General features: G+C 42.5%; 1 protein-coding gene across 1 annotated transcript; it reads left to right on the top strand.

Moving 5' to 3' along the window:
* The first annotated feature begins 986 nt into the window (after positions 1–986).
* Positions 987–8,821, top strand: LOC140338356 (histamine H3 receptor-like). Its single transcript, XM_072422552.1, has 3 exons — positions 987–1,397; positions 4,636–4,802; positions 7,536–8,821. Exons 1-3 carry the CDS (start codon positions 1,142–1,144, stop codon positions 8,424–8,426), a joined length of 1,314 nt encoding a protein of 437 aa, XP_072278653.1. The 5' UTR covers positions 987–1,141; the 3' UTR covers positions 8,427–8,821.
* The last annotated feature ends 3,228 nt before the right edge of the window (positions 8,822–12,049 follow it).

Here is a 12,049-nt window from a genome sequence, read left to right as displayed (position 1 = left end):
TTTCGAATCTCAGTCAGAACACTATCAGCATGGAGTTTGAAGGTTCTCCCCGTGTCTGCGTGGGTTTCCTCCGGGTACTCCGGTTTCCTCCCACATTCCAAAAACATGCAGTTAGGTTAATTGGCTTTCCCCCAAAATTGATCTTAGACTGTATTAAAGACATATGACTATGGTGGGGGCATTAGATTGTGAGCTCCTTTGAGGAACAGCTAATCACATGACTATGGACTGTCGGCGCTATATAAATACTGAGTAATAATAAAAATTGTTTTGATGCAAATAGTGTAGGTTGCCAAATTTGACTTGATAACCTTTTCCTGTGTAGCAGAGCTCAGGCACATAAGCAGCACAAACAGCCAGTCAGGTGTTCTGTAAGTCAAAAAGCATGCTTATAGAAGGAGTGGGCAAAGTGACAGAGAGATGAGTTCATCAGTCCACTGCTTCATCTTTCATTGGTTCTGATTTATTAAAGCTCTCCAAGGCTGGAGAGGATATACTTTCATCAGTGAATCTGGGTGATCCAGCAAACCTGGAATGAATCTGGTACAGAATTGAAAACATTTGCTAACAAATAGCTAATGACTCCATCCATTCCAGGTTTTCTACATCACCCAAGTTTAAAGATAAGTGTATCTTCTCCACCCTTAGAGAGCTTTAATAAATCAGGTCCATTCTGTTGTTACTAAAATGCAGCGGAGCACAAATTTGTCTCTTCTTTTTACAAACAGGGCTGTGCTGTGTAGTAGAACTGTGCAACTCCTTCGGATGATGAAACAGATTTATTTTATTAAACTCATCTGTGTATTAGGCTTTAGCCTGAAGTTCTATTTTCTGTGTTGGGAATCTGAGACTATTCATTGGTGCTAATCTCTTCTCTTCCTGAAGGTGGCGCAGCTGAGCCATTTATAAGCCCCTATGTGTAGCAGCAGAATTTCTCTTCTTTCTCTTCCCTGGAATGAGGAGTGAGCACATTGCATCTAATGAATCACAAGGGCTTGGAGTTTGTTTTCTGGCAGCTGATGAAGAAGACTTTTCTGGCCAGTTTAGATCTCAGTGGTCAGCAGATCCTCCACTTGAATGATGAATATTGCTGGAGGAGCTGTGTGATCTGCATGCACTTTGCCTGGCATTGAGTTCAGTGATGTCCAGAGTGAACAGCTCCACTATGGACAGCTTGGCCGGGAACAGGTGCATGGCTGGCAGTGAGGAGCAATTTCAGCACTATGGACAGTTCACCCCCAGTGTTTCCATACTACTGGCTGTGCTGATGATCCTGATGGTGCTGGCCACGGTGCTGGGCAATGCTTTGGTCATTTTGGCTTTTGTGGTGGACAAAGGGCTCCGAACTCAAGGAAATTTCTTCTTCCTTAACCTGGCCATTGCTGACTTCTTGGTGGGTAAGTGTCTGGTTTCCTCCTTACCATGGGGTGGTCATAATAATAAATTCTGTACTAATCTATGCATATATTTCACAAAAAGACCCTCTAGCTTTAAAGGAAGCAAAGATTCTTTATAAAACACTATTAGAGAAAGTGAAGCCTTACAAGAACCACTAAATGTTGGTACATTTCTTATAAAAACTGTAAAGCTTGACCTAAACCCCCAATGCACACATTCTTTAAATACGCTCAATGGGCAATGTGAAAGTAGACAAGACCCCCCAAATTGCCATAGATTCTTCATAAAAACCCAGCAGACAATAAGAGGTGTAACGTTAACCTTCACAATGCCACCAATTCTTCATAAAGACCACCAACCAATGTGAAGCTTTAGAGGAACCCCCAAATGTTCATTCTTAGTTTGTAAATACTCAGCAGACAATGTGAGGTGTTACGTTAACCTTCAAATTGCAATTCATTCTTCCTAAAGACCACCAGACAATGTGAAGCTTTAAAGGAACCCCCAAATGTCCATGTATCATTCATAAAAAACCCACCAGACAATGTGAAGTGCGACATTAACCTTAACAATGCCCCCCATTCTTCATAAAGACCACCTGCTAATATCAAGGCATAGAGGAACCCCCCAAATGTACATGCTTAGTTTATAAAGCCCCACAAGACAATTAAAGCTTTAACGGGACCCCCAAATAGCCATACATTCTTTATAAAAACCCGTAAGACAATGTGAGGTTTAACATTAACCTTCTCAATGCCTTCCATTTATCATAAAACCCCCCAGACGTGAAGCTTTAGAGGAGCCCCCCAAATGTCCATGTATCATTCATTAAAATCCACCAGACAATGTAAAGCCTTATAGGAAACCCCAAACAGCCACAAATTCTTCATTAGGATCCACCAGAAAATTGAAGCCTTATAGGAACCCCCAAACAGCCATGAACTATTCATAAAGACCCATCAGACAATTGAAAGCTTGCAGGAACCCCCAAATGGCCATACTTTCTTCATAGAGACCACCATGTAATGCCTGACAAAAACTTCTATCGGCCATGTAATATTCATAAAGACTTGCCAGACAATAAAAAGCCGTATAGGAATCCCCAAATGGCCATAAATTATTCAAAAAGACCATCAGTCAATGTAAAGCGAATTGTGAGTTATTTACATAAAACTATCGATGTGAGGCTTTATGTGAACCCCCAAATGGCCATGCATTATTTATAAAGACCCTCCAGCCAATGTGAGGTATCAAAAATGCCCACGCATTATTCATAAAGTATTGCCAGACAATATGAAGCCTTGCAGGAACCCCCAAACAGCCGTACATTCTTCATTAAGACAATTGAAGCAGTAGAGGTACCCCACAAATGGCCAATTATTCATTAAGACCCATCAGGCAATTTAAAACTTACAGGTACCCCCAAACAGCAATTCATACTTCATAGAGACCACGAGTCAATGTGATGCCTGACAGAAACCTCAAAATGTCCATGAAATATTCATAAAGAATTGCCAGACAATAAAAAGCCTTACAGGAACCACCAAATAGTCATAAATTCTTCATTAAGACTCCCCAGACAATCTAAACGAACCCCAAATGGCCACCACACAATGTGAAGCTTTTCAGTAACCCCCAAAAAGCAAAGCATTAGTTATAAAGACCTGCCAGACAATATGAAGCTTTACAGAAACCCTCAACTTTCATTATTCATTATTTTTATAGACCCCCAGACAATGTGATTCTGTACAAGAACCCCCAAATGTCCATGCAATTTTATTAACCCATCAGACAAATAAAGATTTACGGGACCCCCATATGACCATGCATTGTTTATATAGAGCTGCCATACAACGTAAAGCCTTACATGAACCCCCAAATTACCAAAAATTCTCCTTAGAGATCCCCTAGAAAATGTGAAGCTTTACATGAACCCCCAAATGGACTTACGTTATTTATAATCAACCCTAGACAATGGGAAACGTTACAGGAACCCTTAAATGGCTACGTAATATTTAAAAAGGCGTACCAGACAATGCAAAATGTGACCTGAACCCCCAAATGGCCATACGTTCCTCATATAGACCCACCAGGCAATGTAAAGTCTTGCAGGACCCCCATTCTTCATACATTTTTAATAAATACCAACTAGACAATGTGAAGAATCACAGAACCCCAATCTATCACCCCCATCTTCACTGTTACAGTCCAGGAAGGGGGGGGGGGGGTTAGAACTGTCCATTAGATCACTTCATACAATATCTGTGGGAATCTTATATTTATTCCTGATTTGTTTCATTCTTTTTTCAGAGATTGCCCCTAGAGGAGTGAGATTGGTAGTGATGCACAATGCATTGCCTATCTGCATAGATAAAAAAAGTGGGGAAATCTTTGATATTGGGGACGGGAGGGGGTAGGTGCACCAGATTCAATTTAAAACTTAGGACTCAACCAAACCTTTACATAAAGAATGAATGTCATCGCTGACACTTGGCAGGATTTGGGGGTCCTCATGCCTCAGATGAGTGTAATGCCCCATGTATTCAAATAGAAGGACACTTCATTGCAATTCCCATGAGCAGCATAAAAAGGGCAATGAGAGGCACATGTGGCTTATGAGTAGCTGGTTAGGCACATTAAAGCCAAGGCAACTTTGATCATCAATACATCCCGGCTCTTATAATGCAGGGGGTGAGGGGGGCCCTTCTGGTTTTAATTCCCATTAAGCACACATCCAATTGGAGTTTGTTTTATGGTGTAAAATTTATTTGGCTGCAGTAGATTTCCCCCACAACCTAAATTACCATTGCATGGTATATAAAAGCCTCAGATCCAATCTATTAGCTTTCATACTCTCAAACCAATGAACGAGCTCGCACATCAGGAGCTCTGACCTAAATCACCCGGGGCAGCCAATCAATAACACTTTCAGCAGGCAGCTCCCGCCCCCTTGGGGCCGATAACTATTATAACACAACTTGGAATATCGCCCAATGTTTGCTCATGGTCAGTGACTCACAAAGCCTGAAAATGCCAGTTAAGATTCTATTTTTACAAATTTCAGTTTTCCTTGAATTGCCTTGTAATTAGATTGGCCCTGATACATGCTGGGAACTTTGGAGTGTAAGCTCTTCTGGTGTTAAAGCATATTGTAATATATAGAGAACCAGTGAACGTGTCGTGAGCATAAAAATGATTTGTATAAAGAGGATTTCATGGCTTCTCTTTTCCCTGCAGGTGGGTTTTGCATTCCTCTTTATATCCCGTACGTCCTTACTGGCCAATGGAAGTTTGGGAAAGGTTTATGCAAGCTGTGGCTGGTCATGGACTATCTGCTGTGCACGGCCTCCGTATTTAACATCGTTCTCATCAGCTATGATAGATTTATCTCAGTCACTAAAGCGGTAAGTCCTTTGTGATTCACAAACCTTATAAAATAAACCAAAAACTGACAATGCAACTCTGCAGTGTCCCATGTTTTCTAGCTTTGCTCCAATAAATCTCTCCAGCAAACAGCTCAGTGGTTCCATCCGCTGACCCCTAATGTCACCTCGAGACTTCCACTGATGTATTGGTCAAAGGAAGGAACCACAGCATATGGAGGACCACCTGTATTCAACACTACCAGAAGTGTCAATGGCCAAATATCTACCAAAGATTGTAGCACCTGAATGAAGAGGGGACCCGGACTGCCAGGAGTGTACTAATACAGGGGAATGCCTTCAGGAAGCTCTATTCCAGCACATGGATTAATGGAGCTACAATTTGGAGACATTAAATGTGAGTCCATTACCAGTCCCTCAATCTGATGCAAATCAATCATCCAGAGCAGATTGATGTGCGTTATATACAATTTTACACCCAGCGGGATGCATTTTATGTGCTTTTCACAGCACTCGAAATTCAGAACCAACGGGAGACATGCACAAAGACGTTTTTATAAAAACAGGAAAATAATGTGTTACTTTCATATCGAATATTGCTTAATCATTGGGCAAATCCAAAATCTGAATGTTTATTATAACATTGGTAACTTCAAAAATTATCCCATTTTATTAAGGGCCAGAGCCATTTTTAGCCATTTTGTTTCCCCCCACATCCACCACCAAGACACCATTAGCCCATTACTGAGGCACCCAAGCCAACTGCTGTGTTTACACCCCCTCAAATGTTACTAAGATATTATTACCCACCTACCTTCATTTGTACTGCCCTGAAGACATGTACTGACCATCTATAGTTCATAACAACCCTTCCACTCTCAGTGTCCACCCCCCCACCCATATGCTACTGAGACATAATTACCCACCTACCCTCCCTTGTACTGCCCTGTAGATATTTCCCGGTTATCTATAGTGCATAGCAAACCCTCCACTTCCAGTGTCCACATACCCCTTTATGCTACTAAGATATAATTACCCACCTACCCTCCTTTGTACTGCACAGTAGGCATGTCCTGGCCAACTATAGTACATACCAGCCCTTCCACCCCTAGTGTCCACACATCCCTGCATGTTACCAAGACATAATTACCCACCTACCCTCCCTTGCACTCCCCCGTAGACATGCCCTGACCATCTATAGTGTAAGACTACCTACCAGCCAAAAATACATTCACATACCTTCTCCCACTTTTTTGTTTGGACCACTCTGTTCTGTATGATCTGCTGTTGTACTTTTTGCTCCTCGGGTGGGTCACTGCTTGCAACAGGAGGAGGTGCAAAGCAACAACTATTGGCCACATGAGCAGTTGTGCCATGGCCAAGCCAGAGGAGCCGATCACGTTCCCTATCAATAAAGCATCATCATCGGCCGAAGGGGTATTGGGGGAGCCATGACTGGTGGCAACTCTGCCAGTGCCATTGGGGAGGACCAACGAAGAGCAACAATGGACTCTGGCAGACTTTATCATTTGCCAAATGAGAACTGGGGGTGCCATGACTGGTGGCAGCTGTGTCAGTGCCTTTGGAGAGGACAAGGGAAGAGCAACCGCGGATCCTAGCCAACCACCAAGAATGGCCCAGCCTGTGCCTCCAACAGCCACACATTGTAAAACCAATAATTAGGACCCAAGTGGGGCAAAGGGCCGCTAATAGCTGAACGGAGCTAAATCAGGAACTAAAACCCTTCATTCCCGAGACTCATTAGCGCTGTTCTCGTTCCTAATGACACATATATTCTCTCTATCCATTACCATGAAGCCTCCAGAGGACCTTTTCTTGAAGGATTTTGTGCCCTTTCAATACAAGGCATATATTAACCACTCTTTTTTACAAGTAGAATTGCGAGTAAAGAGCTTTGCAAACCCTCCTCTATAATTAAAAGTGTTTTACCGCTGCCAAGGGCGGCGGAGGGGTCTGTATTCAAGTCAAATTATAGCATTAGAAGAGATGGGATGAATTGACTGGCAAGCCCATGGCTTTTATTAGCAACAACACTGTTGAAAAAAATCCCTGCCAAATAAAGTGTACCTGTTGTGTTAAAAGTACCTGCTAGGATTTCTGACCCCATTTAGAAAATGCTGATTGCCTGGCCATCATGCTGGTGGTATCACCTAGGGACAGTGCTTTTTGGCAGAATAGCACTGGCTTAGTTACAAAAAGGAATAGCACTTGCCTGAAGGCTGTTGTGGTATGGTGTTAGCATCAGAGGTGACTGGGCCAATTGCCCCGAAGGTTGTAGGGCTTCTCCTTATGATGATTTATTACTACTGGGAAAATATCATTTATTTGTCCATATTGCCAGGCTACATGGCAATCCTTGTCTCCTATTGCCTTTTGCCTGCCTCATACCCCAACATTGTCTACCAACCAAACCCCAGTTCCTTCCCCTACAGGCCAATGTCCATCTGGGTGGCCCTGCCTTGTTCAATCCTTCTGTAGGAGCCCAGCATAGCACATAAAGGTAAAAATAGAAGGGGCATGTCCAAAATTTGCACCCATCTGTGATGCTTAGGCTCTCTTATCGAAAGAACAGAACTTTAATGAATGAAAGGGGAGAGCCAGGGACAATCAGGTGGGGAGAAAAGGGCTAGACGATGCTGGATGTCCTACAGCCAGGAAATGAGATGTGCATTATTTGATTTGCTGCTGCTTCAAATGTACTCTGTACTTCTACTTACAGTTTATTTTTTTTAGGTGTCTTACAGAGCTCAGAAAGGAATGACCAGAAATGCTGTCCTAAAAATGCTGGTTGTGTGGGTGGCAGCCTTTCTCCTCTATGGTCCCGCCATTATCAGCTGGGAATACATCGCTCGTGCAACCATCTTACCGGAAGGTGAATGTTACGTGGAATTTTATTACAACTGGTACTTCCTCATGATCGCCTCTACTGTGGAATTTTTCACACCCTTCATCAGTGTCACCTACTTCAACCTGAGCATCTACATTAATATCAAAAAGAGAACGAGGATGAGGAACGAGGAGCTGGCCCAAGGCCACGAGCAGTGTGAGATGAGTTTTCAGAGAAAGAGGAAGGACCATTTGATATTTTTCGTCAAGCCGGCCGAGAGGCCTCACACAGAATGTAGAAAACAGACCTCATGCTTGACACCTACAGAGGTGTGTCCTGAAGAACCTAGGACGCAGAGGGTCCAGGGCCACATGTTGGACCTCAACATAAGTCACGACCTTCCACCGCTGCAGGTTGAGGTTCAAACCAGGAAACATCAAGACTGCTTTTACAAAGCGGTGGAGAACGCTTGTAGTAACGTCAGGACGGACATGGCTAGTAGTATTGCCAACCGTTTTAGGCTTTCCAGAGACAAGAGGGTAGCCAAGTCATTGGCCATCATCGTGTGTGTGTTTGCCCTATGCTGGGCACCCTATACCCTTTTAATGATTATCAGGGCTGCTTGCCACGGGCGTTGCGTCCAACATTATCTCTACGAGATCTCGTTTTGGCTCCTGTGGTTGAATTCTGCCATCAATCCCGTACTGTACCCACTTTGCCATATGAGTTTCCGAAAAGCCTTCATGAAACTACTGTGTCCGGGAAAGGTGAAGATACACCCACACATTTTTATGTAGCCTCGGTTTCGATAAAATGGAATACAGGGAATTCCGTTCATCTCTCAGCCCTTCGTCAATCACTGCAGAGATGCTAAGCTAAGGGGACAATTGGAGAATCTACATGTGACATTTGGTGGAAATGTCACAAGCCAAGCTAAAGACTTGAAACTAGTCCTGTCAACTCTGAGAAGAACATTTGACATTTTTTGGATGGTGATGTACTTTACGGCCGGTATGAAGCCCAAGTGAATCATAAAAAAATCATTGGCCTGGCACATAAAAAAAATGTTGTAATGATTGGAAATGGTTCATCTCTTTGGTGTCCAACCTGCAATGGTCAGTCCCACCGATGGCCCAACACTGTTATAATGTATTCAAGCCCATGTAATAAAATGAACCAGGTCTGTCCTAAAGATTTCGAAGGTAACAGCAATGATAAATGTGGGGGAAAATTGTGGTGCCGGAAAGTATCAATGGTAGGTTGGAAATTATTCTCTGGACCCTCCTAAATTCTAGATCCATATGGGGCCTCAAAGTCTAGAATAAGCCCCCAAGTTGCTAGCAGGGAGGAAGATCTGACCCCAAACACTTAATATTGGAATATGTTAATGTAATTTGGAAAGTCTGATGAAAATCTGAAGCTTTCATTAGAATAATACCTGATGATGATGGCAGGAACTTGTTTGAGCACTTCCTGGTATAAAGGGACTCCCTCCTTAATGGTTGTACTTTATGGTTGACAATGGTTTCCTCAATGGTTTTCACAGGAGCTTCTAGTGGAGGCCACGTCTTCATACGTGTCCACCATTGTCCCAAGGACAACCTTCGTTCTCATTTTATGTTCTCTTGTCTCATGGACAGGAAGTAACTTACACCTTCCAGTTCTAAAGTCTTGGCTTGGGTTGGGTTTGGCATGAATTTGATTTCATTTTACTAGTTCTAAGTGGTCTTTGCCCTCTTGTGAGTTGTAAGATGAGCAAGAAGAGCTCCTAGGGGGCAGAGCCTACTTAGAAATGGTTTTTCTCAAGATTCACCCAACAATTACTCAAAATCTAAACAATTTTTATTTTTTCCAAAAATATGTAATTCAACGTTTACACATTCATACATATATTTTTTTATTAAATCTAGTGTAAAGAATATGTACATTTTGAGGAAAAATGTGGGTAAATCTAAGGCGAAAAAATAAATATACTCTGTAGAGTTACCCTAAGCTAAAAAAGTTTTGACAGAGTACAGAAAAAAAAAAGTTTTTATAAAGCTGAGTTTTAAGAAGACTTACAGGCAGCAAAATACAATGGGGGCATTTCTAAACAGTAATAGGCAGTAGTGAAGAGAATGAAAGAAGAAAATGGGGCAGGGCAGTGGCTCAGAAATGTCATCATTGAAAAGCTCTAAAAGTCTTGTCATGTGGTTTAGTCCATAGTCCATAGCCCATAACAAAGCGGGCATGAGGGAATCAGCAGCACATGTGGGTCACTTTACAAATCTCATGGTGGGTACAGCAGCTTCTATTCATATATTTCAGCTTTTGATGGAAGTTTAGCTCCACTTAGAATATCTACAAATATTAGCACTTTGTTCTGCGAACTTTCACAAACTTTTGGCACTTTTCATATTTTACTACAAACGGATATCATGGAGCTCATGCGGAGAAAAGTGTAAAAATACTGTGTACTTATAAGGGCATTATGTGTATAAAATATAACTAACGCATACTTTACATATTTCGTCCTTGATTTATTTTTTGATGGTTTATAAGATTTCTGCTCAAGTAAAAAATTATGTATTTCTTTGGTCAAGGGCTGTGGTGCAAGTGACCAAGTGGCTGTCAGGGGGCCCACTTGGAATTGCTCGATCCTAAAGTAGGTCTGAACCTGCCCTAAGGGTAGACTGAACAACTGACAGCTTTTGGTCGCTCAGCAAACTGCTGAGGCTGGGAGAGGTAAATCATACCCCGGGCTTGAGATCTTTAGACCACAGCTGCTGCAGCCAAATGCAAAATATAACTTCTGCAAACTACACCATGATCTGCCACAGCCACACAGCTACATGCAAAAAAGGTTCTCAACTGTCCCCATTCAACTGGAATGGGAGCAGATGGGACCCCAGTTGAACCCATTGCAGATAGCTGCAACTTATCGCGGAATTGAAATGGCCAGTATAATGGCTTTGTTGGTGAACCAAGGGTTGCAGCTAGGGGTAGGTTTAGCACGAGGGTTAGGGTGAGGTTTAGTGTTAGGATCAAGGTTATCTGTAGGGCTGTGGCTGGGGTTACAGTTATATAACCCTTGAAGCCCCAACTTACATCCTTCTCCATTTCTGTAACTCATACTGGAAGCCCTAGTAGTCGAGAGGGGGTGACCGCATTAACTGCTTCTAACTCCCTGACAACTGATGGTGTTGTCATGGTAACAAGCCGGTACAAGCAGACAGGACCTGTACATAATAAATATCATGCGTGTGATTGGTCCAGATCTCATTCATCACTTTGGCTTTAGCAATCCTGCAATGAAATCCCGAAGGAATACAAAATTTCTCCACTTCTCTTGACCCCAGAAAAATTGTCACTGGAAAAGCGCAGATCATCTCTTAAAAATTGAAAATGGTCAATACCTTCATATCACCATAAACAGTGGTGTGGCTAATAAATTATTGGCCTCTCGAATAGGATGGGAATCCCCAGTGATCCGGACATCTAGGTTGTTCTTGTTCAGGGTTTTCATGTTATCGGGTGACAACAATATGTTCTCATTTTGTGCTGATGCCTTATCACCTTGCCATATAAATTTCACATAGGCATGGTCCAGTGTTGATGCCATTGAAAACCCCTCCACCATGCATCCATTGCTGGTTTATATGTAGACAGGAAATGGGCTGCAACAGCGGATGAAAACACGTGTATGATGAAAAGGTAGAGCAGAGTGAACAAAGAGTTTAAATCTGTGCTGCTTCTCCTTTAACTGTCCAGACTAGGGGCGGGTCCAGGACAACCTGGGCTCAGAAAAAGTAGATTGAATTTTGCTGGCTGTCAGACTGAGAACATCTAGTGGCAGAAATAATGTATTGCATCAAAAGTTTTGTTATTTTATCCTTTACTAGGCTATTTCTGCTCATATTATTACAGAGCTAGCCGTCTCTTTAACAAAACTCACTCTCTGAGAGATCTGTGAATATTGTGATAATAATGACACCACAAAATAGGACATGCTGTGTAATGATTACAATAACCTCCGCAGGGGCCTTGATATTCTTCAAGGGAGATGGTCTAGTCCTAGATGCATTATCTGCAATTTTTCACAGCAACAGGGAGCCCCGACACAGCGGAGGATTAATGCGATTATTTCACAGCCGGCTCAGTGGTTGAATCCATTAGTGTAGAAGAGCTGTGACACGAGTGATTGGCCTGGGTAATGCTCTTCTTATCCTGTACATTAAACGCAGCTCCTGATTGGACGCAAGCGGTAAATGTGCCTGCTCCAAAAAAAACCTACGGTAAGCAATGTATACCGTATTTTTCGCCGTATGAGACGCTCCGGAATATAGGACGCATCCAATTTTAAAGGAGGAAAATCTAGAAAAAAAAGATTCTGAAAGATTATTCCCCTTCTGATCACTCATGTGCCATTCATACCGGTATT

The sequence above is a fragment of the Pyxicephalus adspersus genome, chromosome 9, assembly GCF_032062135.1.
Source record: "Pyxicephalus adspersus chromosome 9, UCB_Pads_2.0, whole genome shotgun sequence".
NCBI lineage: Eukaryota > Metazoa > Chordata > Amphibia > Anura > Pyxicephalidae > Pyxicephalus > Pyxicephalus adspersus.
The sequence above is the reverse complement of the archived record's forward strand: the minus strand, read 5'-3'. Positions and strand labels throughout refer to the sequence as shown.

Bases quoted from the DNA above. Each gene is read 5' to 3' on its own strand.
- LOC140338356 (XM_072422552.1), top strand. From the start codon at position 1,142: ATGTCCAGAGTGAACAGCTCCACTATGGACAGCTTGGCCGGGAACAGG. The intron at 1,398-4,635 runs GTAAGTGTCTGG...TTTTCCCTGCAG, and splicing joins CATTGCTGACTTCTTGGTGG to GTGGGTTTTGCATTCCTCTT. The intron at 4,803-7,535 runs GTAAGTCCTTTG...TATTTTTTTTAG, and splicing joins TTATCTCAGTCACTAAAGCG to GTGTCTTACAGAGCTCAGAA.